Raw genomic sequence first — 22983 nt, forward strand, 5'->3', positions numbered from 1 at the left:
GAATTTTTTAAAAGAAAGGGAGGCAGTAGCTGGTTTAAGATCCACTGGGCCATTCCAGAACTACCCATTTCTCTCTAAATCAAAATGTAAGCGATATCCTGCATATTATAGGCATTCTGGGCATAGTGCCACCCTACCAGACACTATGGATAATTTGATTCCCGCCGAACGATCGGAGAGAGTACAGCAGAGTGTATTGACTGTAAAGACAGCAGGTGAGATACAGAGCATTATGGTATCAGTCGAAAATGAGCTCATCCTCCAAACTGGAAGTGGCACTTTTCTGCGGTAAGTCATCCAATCACATCTGTTTAGAGCCAGAAATCGTGGGCTGATCAATAGTCATCATGGATGCTGTCGATGGTCAGGCTGGTTTGAATTTTGCATGGTTCATGAATCTCTATTGTGTATGGATTTTGCGTTGCCTTCACGGATAGAGTTTGATAGTGCCGTCTGATTGGCTGCAGTGTGAGCTCTATTTATGCTGCTGCGCCCCAGGCTGTATCACCTGCCCCAGGCATCCATGTGAACAGACATATGCAAACACACACACACACACCCCTCCGCACACACAAAATGATACATTACCTCTAATGAAGCAGTGAGCCAGAAGTGACTTTACCAGGTGGATGTCCATCTCAACAAGTATATAATGGTTCAAATCAAGTCATTCAATCCAGTGAATTCTGACAAATTTACAGAATATCCAGTAGAGAATATTTATATCCTGAGTGGTAATGTATTGGAACAAATGCTGACTAAGGACACAAGTCAAATATGTGTCAAAGTGGAGAACTATCCTTGGAAGAACCGAATTGGTAAAGAGTGTGTCTTTTTTTGGATGGTAAAAAGTTAAACTAGCTATTCTTTTTATTTGTGTACTAATAATAACAAAGCATGTCTGCTTTTCCTGCTGGGACTGACAATCAACCCAAAAGACAGATGTGCTGCAGCCTCTGACAGTGGAATTTTGCATCACGGCAGGAAAACAGCAAATTGCCAGCATAAATAAGGTGCCACGCTCTGATTAGGACTGTTTTCACACATCATTATGGTCTAATGAGAGAGTTTCCCTTCCCTCAGTCTCACTCTGACTTGCCAGCTTTGCCTTCACTGACATTTCATTTTACAAACCCATCTCTGGCTGTGTCTGACACCTGCCAGCTGTGATAGATAAATGTAAGCGCAACATCGTCGGGGCGCCGAGCTTTCCGGGCTCGATGTGGCGGTAGCCTCCACAGGTCTTACAGGTAGCAAGCAGCTCTGGTTCTAAATCTGAAGGCTTTTTTTTAAATAAACTGTTTGCCCTGGGTGAACTGCAATCCAGCTCTACTCAAGATGACTCCCCAAGAGGAGGGAAGAGTGGACACGTTGAGTCCAGGAAGTAATACCCTTTCACCGGGCCTCATCACCGTTTCATCGCCTTGACCACTTGCTTAAGTGACAATGCATAATGAATTCGCTCCATGAGGACACGCGGTGCTGTTCCTCCTTTTTCATGCTGTCTGGACTGACAGCAAATAAATACATTACGGTCATACTTCTTGTGAATTATTCTGTTAACTGTTCTAAATCATTTTTCTGTGTCTCATTTGCACACATGACAGCACACTAACAAAACATTCAGATTAGTGACACCGTGTCTGTGTGTGTTCTTGCGTTTGCATTGTCTGAGACCACATGTATTTTTTTCAATGTCTTCATACCACTGTACTGAAGATTTTCTAAATTACATGCTGGGAAAGTGCAGTTTTTATGAGAGAATATGTGTGTGTATAATTATTGTTTAATTGCTTGCCCTGCAATGTGCTGTCATCTGTCACAGCCCATAGACAGCAAATAATGGTTCTTCTGCCGTCACTTTGTCACCCAGACGCTCAGCATGCAGAAAGCAGCAGAAACACCAGCAACTGATATGCGCTTTGAATTACTGATAAGTGCTTGGGGTTGATGAGCGGTGCATATACGGGGGTTTGGGTCTATATACAGCGCCGTGCAAAAAGATTCGTAGCTCTTAAACCTTTCCCCATTTTGTCACATTACGTACTTGATTGTGGTCTATGTGAATTTTTCGTGACATACCAACATGAAGTGGAGTGTAGTTGCGGAGTGAAGGGAAAATGATTCAGGCCTATCACTACTTTCTGAACCATCCCAAGGCAAAGCTTTAGGAAGCCACCTTTCGCTGCAGTTGTAGCAGTTATATTGCTATCAGCACATCTGGAGACTGATTTTTTTTTTTTTTCTTCAATTCTTATTTCCAAAAAACATCAACAAAACATCAGCCAGATTGGATGGTGAATGTTTCTGAACAACAGTTTGCAAGTTTTCTCAGAAATTCTCAATATGATTTAGGTCTGGACCTTTGCATTGTTGACTCTCACCATCAACATTATGTCACTAGTGTAACACAAATACTTAAGTATTTATATTGATGTGTTTTTGTCCTGTTCATATCAGATAATCGTGTTTAGTGTGTTCCCTTTGAAAGCTTTTAACAAACTACAAACAGGTTTCTTCTTGACTGTTTTCCATAAAAGTGCAAAACTAATATATTGTGTCTCTAGATTATCTCTGCTGCTCCTCCAGAGTTGCCATGAGCCTCTTTTCTTCTTCCATGATTATTACTCTTGTTACTCTTCCTGTCATTTTAGCCATTTAATCATGTCTTGGCAGATTTATAGTTGTATTCAGCAGGTTTGTGGGCACAAACGAGGAATTTGACTTTGGTTTTCGTTGCTTGTGTCATAATCAAAGTACAGTCACAAAACAGGAAGTTACAACATAAGAAAAAAGTACACACAGGTGGAATCTAGTTAGACTTCTGAAGGTTATAGCATTGGATTTTAGTTAGGCGTAGTACATAGAGTAAAGGGGATTGAATTTAAATACTGAATTAAAAAAAACTAAAATAATTTTCCTTCCACGCTTGCAATCATACTCTACTTTGTGTTGCTTCAATCATATTTTATAAATATGCATGATGCTGTGACCAACAACACAACAATGTGGGTTTATGATTTAATAACTACAACTTTATTTGTTGCTCCTCCGATTGTTTTTGTACTTAAGACCTTAGAAATAGTGAACTAGTACAAGGTTCCCAGGCTGGCGTTGTGTTTAATGTCTACTGTATATTGGCACTGACAGCTTCAACTGTTGTGTTACGCTTTAAGCTGCTTGTTTGTCTGCCATGCCGCTTTGTGTCATTGAGTAATGGGGGCAAATAGAGGGGAAGAAGAGCAGCCCCGGGGCTAATTTATTCACTCCCCCATTCACCCCAGTCACTTAGGCTTGTTGCGCCAGGAAACCTGTCAGTCGTGTCGAGCATGTCAAAGCGGCGTCATACTGTCCAGCTGCAGGTCACTCTCAGGGGGCCAAGCGCTCAAGGCTAGAACAATATTAACCCTGATCTGTGAGTAAGTGCTCAGGAGCCGGAATTAGGGATACAATACATTTTAAGTGCCTTTTTCTTTTACTTAGGTTTTTTTTTTAAGAGTCAGCTTTTTTTATCGTTTAGTGTTTTATTCATGCAAAAACTCTGCAGGGTTGCAAAGCCAAAGGCACACTCATGAGGATATCTGAAGTGACTGAAATAGTCTTAAACTTTAGCAAAGAAATTTTTCCTACTTTACTTGATGACACCATGCATCCATCTATTTAACCATCCACGTACTCAAACTTAGCAAAGGTTCTTATCTGTGTTTTAAAATGACTAAAAAGACTGAGATCAATGGAAACAGAAAATCTTTGTCGATAAATGTACAGACTTTGCTATAAAAATATGAAGGAACCCAGATTTTATGCTTTTGATCAATAATACCATCAATCAAACAAGTCAAAGCACGTAAAATAAGTTAAGTAGGCCACCAAAATTAAATTCACTTGCTTTAAATGTGCAATCGATCCTAATCTACTCCGTAAAGGTATGCTATTCCATATTTGCCATCAAAATAAATGCAAATTTGGCGTTGTATCAGCATTTGTGTTGGCACATAATGCTAAGTGTCGAAGAGAAAACGTTGGCATTTCTGCTTGTAAGCACCTTTCCCAAAACTGTTGCAGAACATGACAGTAGTGAAACTGTTTAAGGCCTCATAGATCAGTGCACAGCCTTGCATCGGTAATCCCTTGAAAGCTCACAAAGCCCAGTTTATGACATAAATAGTCACAAAGCTGCAAAGTACAAATGTGTGTAGCTGTGGTGGTTGTAATGTGATGTTCACTCCACTGTGGTTGTGGGAGGAAGCCTCTGTCCAACGCCAGCGTAGAGTAATGGATGGTAGAGTTATAGGAGTGGGAGGAGGCATACATCCTATACCAGACAGCTGTAATAGATGAGGGTTCAGCAAAAATATAAGAAAATGAGGCAGTCTGCAGGAGCGCAGCTTCTCAAACTCTCACAAACACACTTTGGGTGGTATTGAAATCAGCAAACAAATAGGTGTGAACAGAACAATGGAACACCTGGAGAACCAGAAAGGGCTGATGGCGTCTGTGAATTGTTTTCTCTTTCTTGTGAATGAGCTGGACGCACACATAAACACGCGTATCTCTAAGATCTGTAAGCACTTTCTTAGCGTCATTATGCGTCCTTCCATCTGTTTGCCTTCCCTTTGTAGCCGTACATTCATCAGAGGGTTTGATGTTGGCAAATCAATGTTTATCCACCTCAGCGAGCCCTTCTCATTTTAACTAGGTTTTAATTAAACAAGACAAGCACAAAGAACACTTCAAGGCATCTATTTATCATTCGGTCCTCCGAGCAACGCAGCCCACCATCCCAATATTAAAACACTCTCCCTCATCCCTCCCACGGTGCCTGTCCCCTTGCCTCTGCTGCCTACTCATTCCCAGCGCCCCAGGAAACCCACCTCAACTTATTGAACACGTACAGTACAGCTGCTGAATATTGAAGCTCAGGTTAGTGTCTCCGTGTGCATGTCCGTGTGTGGAAGACAAGACTACACCTCTGTGCATATGTGTACATGCTCTGATATGGAGCAGGCAGTGATTCCTTATCAATAATTTAAACCAGAGAGGATTTAAGTGAAACTCAATCCTCTCAACCTGCCTGCTTGATCTCTTGCTCAAAAATACTGGACAAACCTTGCTTTTAAATCAACCAAATTCGTCTAGCATACAATTAAAAACAAATCATTTGCAAAGATTGCATGCTACTACCCATATTATACCTATTGCTGGTGTAGCTAAGGCTGATTTGTCCCCCCACAAATTTTCAAGGGACTGAAATCAGAAATTTGAGATGGCAAATAATTGTCTTTGTTGTCCTTTGTAACTTCTTGGCTGCTTTTTTACTAATTTCCCTGTATAATAAATTCATTGCCTATAACTAACCTGGTGATAGCTGAGCAGTGGTAAAGTATTATAGATTGCTATAAATTAGAAAAAGTATAGCCTTCCCATTAGGTCATCCAGGGTCAGGACTGTGAATCTAACAAAGGACTGAGAAGGAGAGAGGACGGAAGAATGCAGCTCTGCTCCGTCTCTCGGTGTGTGATGCTTTACTGCACTCACCTCTCCTTCTGGCTGCTGAAGAATGTCTCCTGGCCTCTTCGCCAGATACCAGGGGGCGTTATCAGCCCTGCCTTGCTCTTTCCACAGTAATGAGCCCCGAGACGAAGTATTATCTGTTTACGATAAGGATATTAATAACACTGTGCTTTAGTTATGCTCTGGGTTTCTCGGCAGGGTGAATTTGTTAAGAGTTCTTTCCAAGCAGAATGAAACTCAGGAAGCATTGGGCCAATGTAAACAGTGTTTTTAATTATAATTAATCACTGTTTAAAAAACAAGCAAACTTGAGATCTTCTTTTATGCTGTTCTAATTAGAAGTATACATACACTCATAATCTTTGTCTTTTAATTCTAATTTTATTTCTTTCTCCAGTGTGTGATAATTATCTTAAAATAAGAACTTGGTACACAAGTTTCACAGAAATTATTTCTACTCTACTCATGGTCAAAATGTTTATATGCAGGCTTCAATATTTACATTTAGTAATAAAGGGGGTAAATGTTAAACTTTTTTTATATAAATCTGGCAAGAAATTTTACTTGCCGGTTAAATGAATTTGGTGCATTCATTTAATCTCAGATCTCTAATCTCAAACAGGATTTAAATCCGGGTTTAGAGGAGAATTTTTAATGCCTTATTAATTGCTTTTATGGTCCCAACCTCATCTACACTCAACCTGTAGAAACAGTTTTTAAAAGACAGATTTATGCTAAGAAAGAAACCGTTGTACATCACCTCCACCATTTTACATGAGAAGTGTGGTCAAATGACCAGATAGAAATATGTCAGAAACTTGTTGATGTCAAGGAACAGAAATCCGTAGCGTGTACGTATATATCTGATCTTGCATGCATACATTTGACCCTGTGTGGATGAGAGAAAATCCGTAATGAATTCAAACTCGTGACAACTTTGAAATGTTGTACGCCGCATATCCATTCCTCTCTTGAAAGAAAGAATGGTTCAAGTGCATCATTAAAAGGCAAAAGCTCACATGATATGCATGCTGATGAGTGCAATCATCTAACAAGTCCAACTTTAACTTGACTTTACTTTATTTGAACAATAATTAACTTTACTGGGGCATCCACAACAAGTCATACTGCATCACTGCAAATGTTGCACATCCTCAAACCCGATGAGGCACAGGCGGAGACAAGCTTCTTTAGATCTTGTATGTTTAATGCCTTTCCACGACATTGCTGCTGTGCTGCCATGTTAGATGCTGCCATAAATTAGATGTTGTATTTTTCCGTGGTTGAAAGCATTCTGCTGCTGGTGCAAAGTTTACAAAGGACAATAATGATTTTTGTAGCTTTGACAGAGACAACCGAAAAATAATGACACAATCCAGCTTTTGGGTGGAAGCTGACAATACCTGCCAACACCTTCAGCTCGTAAACATCATCGTATCCTTGTGCAGATAGAACAAAAAAAAGAAACACCTTTTGTAAGGGTTTCATGCATCTTTGCCTACAGGAATATCTGATCTTATAATTACTATTTTGGAAATAAAGTTCTCTATAACAAGTTACTGTAACACAAAGCTCATTAAAGGGGAAGTGCTGGTTATAAGTGGATGAAGAAAAAGAAAATATTGGAGTCAGGAGCAGGTACTGAGGAGTTCATTGGTGAATATCACCCCCTGTCTGCCTCGAGGTCATTGTCTTTGTTTTCAAGAACAATGGTTCTAGTGGGAGTTATGAAGTAGAGGGAAAAGGTTGCAGGTTCAAAAATCACAGGTGTCACGGTCAGCTGAGAGGTCAAACCTCTGCCTTCTTCTACCTGTAATGTAATGCACTTTTTTTCTGTCCCCCTTTCTCCTTTTCTCTGCCCTCCTTTCAGTGTCTGTATGGCTGCTATGTCCACTCCTCTATCATCCCCACCTTCCACCGCAGGTGCTACTGGCTGCTCCAGGTAAGGACTCCTCCTCTTCTCCTGCTTTATTTAATTCCCAGACTCTCCCCTCCCTCCCCCATTCACAAAAACCTGAACGAGTCGCCGGATATCAGTTTCTATTAAGCCGAAGCGTTTAACTTTGACAGCCAGCAGGCAGGCATCAACTTATTCCTTCTCCACCTCCCTCTCTCTTCCTTCCCTTTTCCCTCCCCAGCCTCCATTTCCCTTATCTTTCCCAGTCATTCTTTTTTCTGATGGCATTGCCCATACAAGCCGTCCAGCAGGACGGTATCTCAGTCCGCTAAAAGCTTTGCCATCTCCCCTGCCTAACAGCTGCGGTGATGGGCAGTAAAAGCCTGATGGAAGAGCTTCCCTGTACAGTACAGTGTGCTTACCATTGGTCGTCAAGTCTGCAGCTCGAGAGTGGTTGTAAATAGCAGCCCTTTGATCACCTTCCCCAATACATCTCATCGTTCTCCCCTTTGCATGGCAGCCATTACAGTTGGAGGGTGCATGATACAGCCATTGACACACACAGCTTTAAGAGTGTGTAAGCGCATTCACCAAGAATAGGAGTTTATGGAGCCAATGGGTCTCCCATACTTTTGATGTCTATAGAGCATTTCAAAAGGGTTCAGACCCCTTCAAGTTTTTCTTGTTCTGTCACATTACAGACAGCAAATTCTGTATATTTTATTGGGACTTTATGTGATCGACCAGCGCAGCACAAAGAGCGGCACAATGCATTGAAAAGCGATCATCATTCCAACAGCAATATGTACAAAATCACAGCTGAAAATGATTGCTTTGATGGAATATGTTGAAGACTATTATATTTTAAAGGCTATTAATTCACTTGCTACAAGTTATCAATATATTTGGCAAGCTGCTCCTGATGCAAAGTGCTTATGACTGTGTAGCTAAAGCTTTCCAGGTATGCGGGGGAAAGTGATTATAACAAAAAAGAAGAGCAAGTTAAATGTTTCAATCACAATATTTAGCAATGGCATAAAAATTTTGTGTATCTTTAACACATGGTTTTATTTTATTTATTTATTTTACAAAAAAAAAAAAATGAGTTTGTATTTGGCAGAGCACTGTTCAATCCATTATCTAAAAATGGAAAGAGTTTTTTTGCAACAGCAAACCTGTCGAGCCACAGCCGTCCACATAATCTGACAGGTCAGGCAAGGAGAGCACTAAACAGAGAAGCTGCCTGGAGAGCCGTGGTAACTCTGGATTAACTCACATTTCTGGTGTTTAAATCTGTTGACAGTGTGGCAAGATGAAGGTCATTGTTGAAAGAAACGCATAAGAAGTTCTGCTTGTGAAGGGGACACAGCAGAGCTCTGGTCAAAGATAAAAATGTAGCTTTAAAGGTCAGATGCCAGATGTATGGAAATTTAACACTCAAAGTCCAGATCTAAATCTATTTATCTTTTGAAGTTTTAGTCCTTGATGTTCATAATTCAATCTGATTGAGTTTGAGTTATTTTCAAGTGAAACATGGTGGAAAAAGAAATGCATTTCTATCACAAAAACTTATGTTTTTATTTGTAATGTGATAAAATGTGAAACAGATCAAACATATATCTATGGGTCCTAGATGGAGAAACAACATGCTGAATAAATGAGGACTTCCACAAAATTTAAGATAAATGTTCCCAATGTAAAATTTCAAAGGAATGAGGAATTTTAATATCTACGTTTCAGCAATTCATAAAAAATTCAGAGTACCCAGAGAAATTTCAATACACAAGGGAAAAGATAAAAAAGAAAAAAAAAAGCCACACAATAATGCTGCATGGTTGTGATTTTCTCGCCTTCAGGCAGCACTGCATTAAAAAGGGACCTGATTTTGTAGTGTAAATTACAGCACTGGCTCAGGAACACAGGTTTTCACAGAAAAACAATTTGTCATTGCTTTTACAAATGCAGGGCAAAACCACCATTCAGACTAAACTGAGGACATATAATCAAAATCTTATAATAGTGTTTGTGTGAATTGGAAACAAAACAGTTTTTTATGCCTCTCAATTGGTTTCTTGATGGGAAAAAATAGGGGTTATTTTGAATGGTGGGTGTTTTCTTGTGATGCACAAATTTTATTCAAAAGTAAATGAAATTTGTGTTTAAACTAACTATTTTTATGTTGTTTATTCAAAATCGGATTATACATAGCGTTACTTTAAAGGGAAAATGATCAAAGAAGAAAATCCACATTATCATAAAAACAATAATCAGAGTAACAGCATTCTCACAGCAGACCAAACTTCACATGCCCCTCTTTCGTGCTGTGTGGTCCCCTTCCAAGCTTTTCTTATTTCAGTGTGCAAAACTAATTATGCAATTTTTTCCTTTATTATACACGAACCCACTTGATTATACTTTCAGCATATTATTAAAAAATAATCTAGCTTTATTTATTGGAAAGGTTGTTAAGTGATCTTCTATAGAAAACATTCAGTTCTTTTAACTCTCTTACATCTCTACCTGTATAATTAGCTGTGAAGATTGTGAATTAAAATCTAGAGTCTGGGTATTTAAATTTGCTTCACAAATTTAAATACCCAGGTTCTGTGGCGTAACATTTACAGCCATTGAAGTGTTTCATATTTTGTCTCATTACAACCTTCAGCTTTAAAGCTTTTGAATGGAATTTTATAGAACAGATTAACCATCAGCAGTCTGCTTTTTTTATGTCTTTTTCAACTGACTTTTGCTCATTCTGTGTAAAACAGCTAAGACGACCAGATTTGTGGATTGCATCCAACACCTGTTCTATCAACAGATTCTCCCACTTGGGCTTTGTGCATCAACTCCTCCAGAATTATCATGGGGCTCTTGGCTGCTCCTCTCCTGTCTGGTTTAGGTGGACAGTCATATCCTCGAAGGTGTGGAGCTGTCGCATAGCATTTCTTTTCTTTTCTGTTCAGTTAATGGAGAGTATGGTGCTCCGTTTGATATCAAAATGTTAAGATATTGCCTTAAAACCTTCTCCACATCCCTGATACATCGTTTTCTGTTCCCTAATCTTCATTTGTTGATTAACGCTCTTTAACAAACTAACAGGCCATTCATAGATCAGCTGTGTTTTTATGGAATTAAATTACATACTATTAATTTAGGCAATTAGTTGCATTGGATTTTATTTTGGCGTTTCAGAGTAAATAGGGCAGGAGAAAATAAACATATTTTTGCTTGTAAACTGGAAATGTTCTTTCTACTTCACACATGTTTGCTTTGATGTATCTCATTAAATTACACTGAAATACATGGAAGTTTGAGGTTACAATTTGATCAAATGTGAGAAAAGTTCAAGGTGTGTCACTGTGTTAACAAAACACTGCAAACATCAAATCACGTTTAGATTTCTCGCACTTCATTTTCCCATTAAAAACATGTGATAGTAATGTGAAAAATATATATATATTTTCAGGGTAACAGTGGAAAATGTAGTTGTCAGCTCAAATCTGAGAATGAAAATATTGTTTTACAATTTGAAAACATGTGAACCTACCGTGTAGTTCATTCTGGATAGGCGTGACAGGAGCTGTTTTACAGGGAGCCAAGCCAAAGTTTTGTTTTACACAAACTGCACAGGGACATTCAGACACTCAAAAAAAAAAAACACTTTTACACCCTGTGCTACAAATGTTGGGGTCACTCTGGGTCACTCACTACATCCTTCATTTTCAGCCTTTCACTGTTAGACATAAACACGCAGTCATTAAAGTTTGAGAAGTCTGCTTAGATTGTTTTCCTCCAACTCCCATGCAGGATTAGATAGAAACTGTGAATCCTTGGCTCTCGCCTCCCTCACTGCTTAGTGAATCTTCCTATGTATCTCCCAAATCCCGGAGTTGCTGCATATGTACACAGTTATTTATTTAAAGACAAAAGCAACCTCTGCTGCCAAATAAAATCTCCCAAACAAGCATTTTCTTCGGTGTGTTGCTTTCTAGGAAAGCCTGACTTACATCTCCGTTCAGGCCATGTGTGCCAGGAACAAGGAGCCCAGTAGTTTTTATACTGGAGGTGCAGATTCCTGCAGCTGGACACCTCTACCACTCTCCTCAGCTACAGTCTCTTTTTTCCCTCGCTCTCTCTCTCTTTTTCCATATTCCTCTGAGCTCTGAACCCGCACTGTTTCTAAGTCCCTGTGTACCATTTGCTGTGTCCATATGAGATTTGCAGGCAGTAGTCTGTCAACATCAGAGCGGCAAGGAGACTGGAGCTCCCAGAGCGGCAACAGGGAAAGGTCAGCAGTGAGTGAAAAATGTAAATATTCAGCCATCCGGCAGTCACAGAGAGAAAGGGATGAAAATAACTCCTATTACACAGCACCGACAGGGAGGGAACGCAGAGGACAGAGAGGGTAGAGGCAGGCTGTGAATGGGAGAGTCTCATGGACTTAACTTTCAAAAAGTTAGGCTGGGAAAAACAACGCAAAGGAAGGAGAATTAGGGAGGTAGATTTTAAAGATTGAAGAAAAAAGTATGTAAAAAAGGGAGAAACAGGACGGACAGAGGGAAGTTAGGAAAAAGTATTCTATGGAACAAGGGAGGGGTGGTTAACCAGGGGTGTGTGTGCCTCTTTATCCACTCCTTATCCACTCTTTATTGAGTCAAATCCTGGGTAATGAAACAGGGGACAGGAATAAAGACCTGGGAGGGGGGTCTCCCCTCAGCCCGTTCATTTTCTTATGTTCTTTTCACCTCTCACTCTCAATCTGCTCATCCTTCCATCCCCCCGCACCACTTCCACCTCCCGATGGCATTAGACCCCTTCAGAATGTCTGGCCCAGCAAATGACTAAGACTGGGGAAAAAAGAGCCACTGCAGTAACCCGGGGTTACAAAGACTGAATCCAAAAGGCTGCTGAGAGGCGGAGCTCTGCAGATCGCTCTTAAATAAAGTCAACATCGCAAAAAACCATCAAACAATCCTATCATATTTTTTATCTTTAAATATACAAATATAACGCTGTATAAAAAATATGTATAACAGCTACTTTAATGCACAACATTTAAACAGGAATGTGTTAAATATACGGGTGCAGAACATCCGGAAAGAGTTACTTTACTTCAGAAATTCAATTCTAAAAGACAAACTATCTATATGAGTAGATTTATTACACACAGAGTGATGTAGTTTAAGTTCTTATTTATTTCATTTTTGATTAAAATCTACAACTCATAAAAAAAAATTCTGTAAAAAAATTATATTACATAAAACTACAGAAGGTCATTTTTAATTCAGACATTATACGTCCAAGTTGTGACAGTCAGTGACACCGTCTACAAGGAGCATGAACTACGAGGTCGTTTTCCAAACGAGCCGGCTGTTCAGAGCGCTGGATCTACGTATATAAATAGTTGTGTGGAAGGAAAAAACCTTGTAGAAAAAAGTGCTGAAGCAACAGAGCTAACACTCACCGTTAAAGGAGTCTGAAACAAGGCTGGAATTTGACATTAAAACTAATTTTTTACTGGTTTTATGTAACATTCACATTTTTGAGAAACAGATTGAGTTTCCTTAAATTCTTGAAATGTATCAGTCTGTGTGTAATCAGTCTATTAGGGTTTACATTTTTAATTGATATTAATAACATAATATTACATTTTTGATGATGTTGTGATTTATCGAGATCGCACGTAAAGAAAAAGAAACCCTGTCCGTCCAGGTGCCGCTGATTGATTCGATTGTCCCTTTCTCTTGTTTAGTGCTAATCGAATGTAATTTCCCGCTTGTGGCTCTCCATCAAATCAGACAGTGGAGTTTTGTGCTGGCCCGCGGGGCCACGGAGGTGGGGGATAATTATGATATGATTACGGAGGGGGTCTGAGGGAAAACTTCATTTGTCCCGCAGCCTGACTCAAACACAGAGAGGGGTCAATAGCCTCTCCCCGCTTTCCCCACTTTTAAAGAGGAGGAGAGAGGAGCGAGATAATGAAATGACTCGTAAGGCAGGAGGGAATGCTGACGACCTTGTTTCTTCAGAGCTATCTCTTTTTCCCTCTTACCCCTCGCAGCTTAGGCCACTTTGCTCTAGTCTCTGTCTCACATGAATACATTATTAATACCATCATTCACCACAGTTACATTTTTCCTATTACATTAGTCCTTCGGACTATAATGACTTTGGAACTACTTGAATTAATGTTATGTTGGAAAATGACTTGTCACTGTTGTCCTCCTGATCATTTCGGCACTATTAGACAATATTTCAGCAATTTTAATTTATAGACTAATTCAAAGGTTACCTAATTGGACAGGCAGAATGATAACTTTGCGATTAAGGAGAGCCCTTAGCGCTTTAAGCTGAGCTGAGCTGTCCATGGTGCTGAAGCACTGTGCACTTTTTCCTCTCCTCTCCTTTTTTTTTTTTTACTTTTAGGCTGTATTACTTTATCAAACTACCTGAAGCCAGTGCAGCCGGCAGATCATGTACAGGGACCAACACGTGTACTCATCATGCTTCACGCCTCGGCTCTAGTAAAGACGGAGGCCTCTCTCGTCTGCCTAATTGAATGAGAAATGTTGAGAAGCTGCTCTGCTGTGCGGGTCCATTGTTAAGGTGCGCAGGCAGGATATCCACAGCGGCCCGTGCCTGCAGGCTAAAGGCAGACAGATGGATATTTTATATCTATCAGAGTCCTCTATTCTTTCAGCTCTGTTGAGTTGCTTCTGTGCTGAGCGCTGGAAGACAGGTGCCTGACTCAGAACAGTTCAGGTGATGTGTGATGACGGAGCAGAGCTGTCAGGTCCAGATGCACATCAGATGCGTCCAGACTATGCAAGGCAACATAATGAATATTTCACCGAGATAAATCATGGATGAGCCCGGGCACCATTCTGTTGATTTCACTGAGCGGGTGGAGAGCTGGTAAAGCCTGGTGAGGTTCTGACTGGCTGTCTGCAACCTCAGGGCAAACGGAGGCTGTAGCTATATAATTGCCTTCAGCTATGCAGGCTGCTGTTTGTATCAAATGGAAATGCACCTCGACGGAGTCGGAGTTCAGATTCATAGTGTATGAATTTGACTTTAGCCAACGTTACTGCTAAATTCAGAACCTCGATGCTGGACTGAGCAAGAACAGGTGGCATCACATGCATTGTAAGAGTGTGTGTGTGTGTGTTTGCCTACCTGTCAGCGTGTGCACATCCTTGTCTTTGTGTATCAGACTTTGGAGCTCACTACGGTGGGAGACCATGGAGGCTCTCAGCATCACGCTGCTCTTGGCATCCCCTTCTCTCTCCACCATGAGGAGAACAGCTGTTTCAGGAGCACGTTGGGGTGTGAGCCACGTCCCCGTGGCTCCACTGTCTCCCTCTTCCTCTCCTTTTGTGCCATCATGCAAACGTTACCCCATTTCCACCCGTTGTAGCTACATGTAGTTTTTTTTTTTAATTCCTCTCTAAGCGCTTTTAAATAATTATACAAGTTTTAAGTTGGTTTCCACTCAAAATCAGTGACTTTGAGGCTTCTGTCTTCCAAACAAACAGAAGGTCACTCTCCTGCTTAATTGCGAGCCCCCCAGCTGATGCACCCTCTTTCGATACAATGAACGAGAGAGAAGTTGAGCAAACCTCTGGAGGCACGCTGAGTTTTCTCTCTTTGTGGCAGCCTGATCTGTTCCTTAGTGCCCGCGACCTTTTCTGTAGGCTTGTTGCCTGGCCCACCAGCACGGCCAATTATCACAAATCCCCCGCCGCATTTGTCTTGCCATTTTCCCTCTGCAGCCAAGGAGGCTTGCGTGGCCAAAGGCTCGTGCAGCCTCCTAACCGGCCTCGGTCCAGATGGAGAAACGGAGTCCCACAACAGGTATGTGGTGCTTAAATAATTCAGTTCTCCTGAAAGGTTAAGGCTCTGCCAGCAAGGCGAATTGACATTCATCCTGCTCTGGAGTCCTGCTCCCGCTCTCAGAAAGAGGAGACATCGACATGTTTACATTTTGTGACTTCAATATTGTTATTGACCCCAATACTTTACATGGTGTTCGTCTCTGCTTTGGGTTTATGGGCAAGATCAAATGGATGCAGAGCTGAAATCACATGTCTGAGATCATAATCGACTGTAAATGTTTTTAAAAAAAGCTATTTTGTCCATATTGAAGATATATATACAGTGCCTTGCAAAAAGATTAATTCTCCACAAAATTTCCACATTTTGTGAGTTTATTTTATTGAAAAAACTGGGGATATATAATATATTTGTGAAGTACAAAGAAACTGAAATATAGTTTTCAAAATTTCTTACTCTGAAAAAGATGCATGTCTGACTTACGTCACCCTAAAGAGCCAGTACTTTTTACAATCAACTTTTGCTGTCAGATACAGCTTTAACTATATTTCGGGGCACTTTACTGCAAGCTTAGCATATCTGGACTCTTACATTTTTGTACATTCTTTGCAACCAAAGCTTAAGAACATTCAGATCGTATGGAAAGTGTCTGTGAAGACCAATTTTAAATCCTCTGTGCTAAGAATCCACAATATATAAGCGCTAAGATCACTTAAAATACAACTGACATTTATTTCCATCTTGTTGCCGTTTGTTTCTGGAGGGAAGTGGAGGAGGTTGTCATGGTACAATCATGTGACAATGATAGTGATGCAGCAGAGGATGGTGGAGAGTATAACTGAAGCAGTGGGGAAGTCAGCGGTTTGGTCATGTTTTCAAGATATGGTAGTCAAATGTATATTATTTCAATAAATATTGGTTTTCGGCCATAACAGCAAGATTAATGTTGGATATAAATATTCATCAAAACCATTCCATTGTAGCTCCGCTGTGTATTTACAGCTTCCTGCTCCTGGAAGGTGAACTCAGTCTGAAGTCTTTTTCTGCCTTAATTTACCTCCATCCACCTTCCCAACAGCTCTGAACAGTTTATCTGTTCTTACTAAAGACAAGCATGCCCACAGCATCATCCTACCATCCCTGTGTTTCACAGTGGGAATGGTGTGATCATGGAAATGTGCAGTCACATGACTGGCACACCAAACAGTCAGTGGGACTTAATGTTTGATTTGTCTTGGGAGTTGAAGAAAATACATATGATGTGAGTTGAACGTTAGTTGCACATCAGAAAACCAGTGAGAGGTTTTTTTAATTTATCACCAATAAATTAAAATATCAACGTATTTTTCTCTATTTAATGACTTCAAACACTAAAGGAACGTGGTCTTTAATGGGTTTTTACTACACTGGTGATGTGTGCCACTGTTTTAGTCAGATTCAGACAATCAAAAGTGTGAGTAAATAGTTTATATTTGCCGTATTCAGCTGTATTTTATGTGCTTAGATGAGATGTTAAACGCTGAACTTGGGGCTGGGTGGCGAATTTGATTTCCTTGTTGGTTCCCCAACTAGCAATTCAGAAAAAATGACTTCTGAATGCAAACTGAATACACTTTTACTCTGAGAAAATCTACACAGAGTTATAATCTATTAAGTCATTAGCAGACTTTGGATAACAATTGGTTTCATTTACTCTATATTTATATACTCAAAGTAAAGTGGCAACCCACACTTCTCGTTTTTCTAATATAAAACAATTTAAAAGTCTTTCTTGCTACAATCATGCTCTGATTAACGTTGATTCGACACTTAAAATCTTATGTGTTGAATATTTTGTGAGAAAATATCACTATTTTTTTCCTCTCACTCTCTACCGGGCCTTTACTTTTGTTTTATTTATCTCAGTGCGTGTCAAAAAGCAACGAAAAATCAGTGTCACAAACCTGCGCCGTTTCCCACTCGCGTCCAGCCTTTAGTCTGCTTGTGTCATTTCTGCAGGCTCAGGCGTGATGGCAGAGCCGTGCATGTGTCTCCCAGCTTCCCAGAGAACACTGGTCACAGCTAATGACCAGAACTGTCTGATTTGTCCTGCCCTGATTACTCCTCTGAGCCCCAATTAGTCGTGGATGAGGCCCGACATACCGACACAATCACTTGGATGTGAGGGACGGATGAGGCAGGGAAAGACGGGATGGAGGTGAGGGTGGGAGACGGGGAAGTGTTGGGCAACAATTAAGATGAGCAGAAAGGAGTTGGTATGAAAGCTCCCTTTGATGCGAGACAGGAGTCGTTGAAGCCACTCTGCATTCAGTCAGTTATCGATCTCAATTCCCCTTTAACCAGCCACCACTTTAACCAGCTCTGATTGAAATTTCTATAATTGGCAATTTTCATTGTGAAAATCTGTGTCTCTGGGGGAGGTTTGCTTCGTTTTGCTTTGAAAGAGGCTGATTTCTCTCTGGATTACAGATAAAGAGATATAGGAATGATATAAGATAAGAAAAAGAAATTCAGCCAATGTGGCTCAATCAATTTAGTAGCTGAAGTGAGAGTGAAGTCCAGCAGGGCTCCGCAGTTTTCCATTATGATTCCAAAACACTGTCTTCGATTTAAAACTGCAATATTTGCTGCTTTTGCTGCTGGTTGACGCTTTCTCTTTACCCTTTCTCCTGGTCAACCCGCCCCCATCCCACCTCTCCATCTGTCTCTATTTTGCAAAACCAGACTATCTCCTCAACATTACCGAGCTATCTCCTCTCTGCAAGTTTCAAAAAGAAAAAGAAAAAAACATCCTCTCCTTTTTGACCCGCACTCCTTCACTCTCAGCAGGGGGTGGTGGAAAAAGTAACTGTGAGCACACGTTCAGCCTTCAGAGTCAAACCACACTTCTTTTAGTCTTTTTTTTTTTTTTTTTTGAAGGGAGTACATGCCATACCGAACGCAAACGAGCGCGCACGCTTCAGTGGAACGGCTCTGCTCCCATCTCCGTCTGCTCTCCCCCGTCTCAAAATACGCCCACGCAAGCCAGCGAGGAGGAGGAGGAGGAGAGGAAGGTAGAGGCTAGGAGAAGTGATATGGCGGGAGGAGAGGAAAACAAGAGGTGGCGGGGGTGCTCGGAGGATGGCGATTAGAATTAGAAGATTAGAAGTAGGAGATGATATCATTTGGTCGAGATGAGCGGGAGCAAATGAGCAGCGCAAATCACCCGGTGTTAACGAGCTGCCTCATAAATTACTGCGGCCGGGCGGCCACTTGAAGCCAAATCAGGGAACGTCTCTGAACCGCAGCGCTTTAACAATATTCAGGACTCTCCTCACACTTTATGAATTTATATAGTTTTTGTTTTCTTTTCATTGCCCCAGAGCTGAATATTGGCCTGGTGCAGCAGAATCATGGAGCATTTCCTTATAAATTGTGGGCTGTTTTAGACAGCCTCAGCGCCCCTCGTGTGGAATCCTGACCCTCATGCGTTGTGCAGATGATAAATCCGCCTCCCGCCGCACTTCAACGGGGCACAGCAGAGCAACAGTGAAAATCATTTTGTGTTCTCAACAGACTTCGTCGAAAATTCAGCTAATGCTGTTTTATTTTTCTGTTTACCAAATATACAGCCTTATACAGAGATTCTAGCAGAGTAGACAGCTTTAAAACATGCACAGGAAAAGGTTTACAAATTTCTTTACAGATAAAAAAACAGGATCAATGAGGATTCCCATTTGTAGTTGCTACAAGTCATGTTGAGGACACAACAAATATAAAGAAGGTAGCTTTAAGCCTCCATGCAAAATGTGTTGTGTAATGGTAAGCTAATACTCTGAGTACACCATGCCCACTGTGAAACATGGTGGTGGGAGCATCATGATGTGGTTTTATATTTCTTTAAGTTAAATAAGAGTTAAATGAAGCATTATTCTGGTAGGTATTTTGAGGCTGCAAAAAGACTGAGAAGGAGATTCACCTTCCCACATGACGACGTTCCAGAGCTGCAACGAATGACTTAGATCAAACTGTACTTATATTTTAGAAAGGCCCAGATTTTTACATAACTGAGAATCTGAGAGAGAGTCAATGTTTACAAATGCTCTCAATCCAGTCTGACTCAGATTGAGCTGTTCTGCATAGAATTTGTTAAATTGTGAGATGTGGAAAGCTGAAAAAGACACACAAAACTGTACAAAGTGCTGAATTTCAAAATTTTATATATAAAAATTTGCCAAACCATGTCTATTTTGTGATTTTTTTGTCTTACACATAAAATCTTCCTAAAATATGCTAGTTTGTGGTTGTCCCATGGCTAGATATGAAAGGTTCAAAGGGCATTAAGACTTTTGCAAGGCTTTACAAAAGTGTTGATTTTCTTCAAAATATAAATCCTTATTTTTTTCAGCTTTCAGTTTATTTTTTTTTCCTAAAAATATTCAACTGAGATTTTAGCAGCTCAGTAAGAAAAAGTTCATGTTTTTTTCTGTTCAGGAGGCCAAAAAAGTTGGATGTAGACACAGTATAATTTACAGTTATATGGGAGAACTTTCTCTGTGTTTGTGCTGTTAACATTCGAGAAAAATATATATTTCTGTTTTAGCCAGGAGCCGAGCAGCAGGAGAGTGACTTTTACTGGCTGCGTTTTAAATATTACATGACTTCCTGATGGCAGTGTGCTGTCTGAGGTTCTGACTGGCCTGTATTCACCTGCCCAAATAAATCAGCCTTTCAGCCCCACACTGTCCCCCTCTTATGAAACCCGTCTCCTCCATCCTTGCTTCATTCCCCTCTCCTTTTCCTGCCTGTTTTCATTTAACTCTCGAGCTTTACCCGTTTCACAAGACGTCCTTTTATCCACCTCACGTCATGGTGCAACCCACTTTAGCGTGCGTGTGTGTGTGTTTCCTCTACGTGGCGTTGCTCTTCTGCCAAGGCTCCTAACGTCATATGCGGCCTGGCAGGTGACAAATAGTTTTTTAATTGCTTGCACCAGGAAAATCATTAGTCTCTTCCCCTTCCTTGGTGGGACCAGGCAGGACGTGTGTGCAATAATAATAGCCCCACTTCTGTTTCCCATCTGCTATTTTTAGAACAGGTTTTTTTGGGGGCCGTCTCTGTGTTTGTATGTATACGTGTGAGTTGTCGGCGAAAGGGTGTGTGTGTGGGGGGGGAGGGTGCACATGTGGCTGTACACAGGCGCAGTCAGGGTGGGCTAAATGGTCCAGAGGTATTTTTCCTTGGATGTGACGGAAGGAGAGTGTATTTGTCAACTCTGCTCCTGCCTCTCGAGAGTTTTTCTCATTGGTGTTGCAATTCCTAAGCCCCTGGGAGTATGCTGTTTGTCTGTGTGTACGTGTGAGTATTTTTTTTTTTCTGTGTGTGTGTGTACCTCTGTGTTTGGCAGGTTCTGGCCCAGGCCATTGTGCTGTAGTGCATTACTGTAGCAATCCGGCGACACAGTGGCCAGGCAGATGAAGCCGTCCAGTTTATGGAGCAACCTGCAAACTCCAGCTGCTTTTGGTTGGGATTGTGCTTAGTGGTGAGATATAGTATTGATTTTCTCTCCTTGGTGCCCTTGCCATCCCTGTGTAGATATGCACCAGTGCTCAGCATCCATTCACAGAGGAAAGGGGGAGGAGAGAGGGAGGGAAGCGAGAGCAACGGATGATGTTTATGTGACGATACTGACCCCATTCGTTCACATGGAAAAGACGTGGAGCACACGGTGCCGAGGCAGCCGAGCGGAATTGAGTTTGCGAGGCTCAGATTGCAAGATGAACCCTGAATTTGATTTTTGTGTTATACAAGCATTTGTTATCATATATCTCGGCGTCTGAGGGTGTTTGTGTGTGTCTGCATTCTTGTGTGAGTTTACAATATGAGTGGGCTCGCAAGGAATCTGAACACAAATCGCTGTTTGTGCATGCCAGTTGGTGCGTCTGTGTGTGTCAGCGGGCAAATTGAATGTGATTTGGTTTGCGTTCTCACTTTATCCCCTTGATTTAAATCCCAGTATGGAGCTGTGTCGAGCTTTGTTTGGAGGCCATTCAGAGGGAACATTTCATTGGATCCCTCGCAGCCACAAAGCAGCAGTTCATTATTAGTTAGTTAGTTATTATTTTACAGATATATTATGCCACCTGAAAGTCAGATTAATTTGAGTTAAATGCCACTGTGCAACCATTTAGTCAGTTAATTATAAAATATATGACAAATTATTAACATCCCGTGATTTTGTGAGTCTTAAGGGGTCGTGCAAAAGTATTTACACCATTTTAATTTCTCGCTTTGTTACAGTGATCTGCCACGCAGCATTTTTCATATAGTTTCCAGGTAAATTTTAACTTTATATGACCAGAGCAGTCTTTCACATTGTTCACAAGTGATCGCTGAGATTAACACCGTCTGAGCTTTGGATCTCTGCTACTCCTCCAGAGTCAGCTTATATAACGCTGTGTTTTAGCAACAACTTTTTAGAAACTTTTTCTACAGCTGTTAAAACTACATCGAAGGTTATTTTTTGTAGCCTTCACAAAACAGATCCATATACTTTTTATAGAGATTGAATTATGACGGCCTATCACATAAAATCCTAATAAAGTAACAGAGTGATTTTTATGTAAAATGTGGAGAAGTTCAAGGCATTAGAATACTTTTTCAAGGCCCACTGTGCATATACTCATCGTCATTCCAACCTATATGTATACATATATTCATAATATCATTTTTTTTATCACAAACAGTGGCTGAAGTAAGAATCTAAACGTCTCATGTGTTGGATATTTTAACAACAGGATGACTCACAGTCTGGAAATGTAAGACCCTGAGACACCAGAAAGTAATGATTTCACTGTATTTCAAGTTCATAGTAGGCAAAAAAAAAAAAAGCACACAAAATGTAATTTTCATCTCCGACTGTATTGCTCAGTTCTAAAGTCTGGCATGAACAAATTAATATTTCGCAGCCTGCACCAATAATTCATCAAAGTGAAAGAAGCCAGCATATTAGGAGCCTATAAAAGTTTGTCAGTTCATATCACAGTTTATCCGACAGTGTTGTGTGTGTTGACCAACATCAGAGTCGTCACAAATTTCTGGGGTTGCTAGCCACCGCTCGTGCTCTCTTTCTGTTCATCCATGTGTGTGCGCGTGTGTGTTTGATCAGACTGTGTTCTGCCACCCTGTCCTGGCAGCGCTGAGACTGGGGAGACCCTTTCTCTTTCCAGAGTCATCTCTCCAGCTTTGTTTGACTAAGTAGTGCCATGGTGTATGTGTTGGAGAGGGCCTGAGTGCTAACAGCAGCAGCAGTGCAGCGTATGTGTGGGTTGCCTGAGCCAGCGAGGCTTGGCACCGAGAGGCAGCATATGTTCGTGGCCAGCTTCCTTCCTCCTCTCCAATCTCTTGTCTCTCTGGTCTTTTTCTCTCTTGCTCGCTCGGTTCTGCTATGACCTGCTCCTCACCCTTCCAACCCGGCCCAACGACAGCCGAGAGATCAAAGGGTCCACCCCCAGAGGATCCAAACGTCCCCCGAAGACAACCCACCATGTCTAACTAATGTCCCCACCATTTCTTCTAAGAGAGACATGGACCTGCTCTTGTCTTTGTCATTGCATCATTTTGGCGTTTGATCAGAGAGCATTTGGTGCAGCAGGTAATGCGTTGTGACTGCAGTGGGACTCCGGTTCATTTCTAATGTCGTTCCAAGTGTTGGCCGCTCACACCTGGCCCCGTCCCTGCCCTACAAAAACTGTGGCTGT

At 41.1% G+C, this 22983-nt stretch overlaps 1 protein-coding gene across 10 annotated transcripts in view; it reads left to right on the forward strand.

Moving 5' to 3' along the window:
• camta1a (calmodulin binding transcription activator 1a) overlaps nt 1-22983 on the forward strand; it is a 393254-nt gene that overhangs the window by 301275 nt on the left and 68996 nt on the right. For all 10 annotated transcript variants that reach the window (XM_032584958.1, XM_032584865.1, XM_032584530.1 and 7 more), the window contains one exon: nt 7385-7456. In XM_032584958.1, coding sequence (XP_032440849.1) covers nt 7385-7456 — 72 coding nt within the window. The remainder of the gene's footprint in view (nt 1-7384; nt 7457-22983) is intronic.

This window comes from Xiphophorus hellerii, chromosome 1 (genome assembly GCF_003331165.1).
Source record: "Xiphophorus hellerii strain 12219 chromosome 1, Xiphophorus_hellerii-4.1, whole genome shotgun sequence".
NCBI lineage: Eukaryota > Metazoa > Chordata > Actinopteri > Cyprinodontiformes > Poeciliidae > Xiphophorus > Xiphophorus hellerii.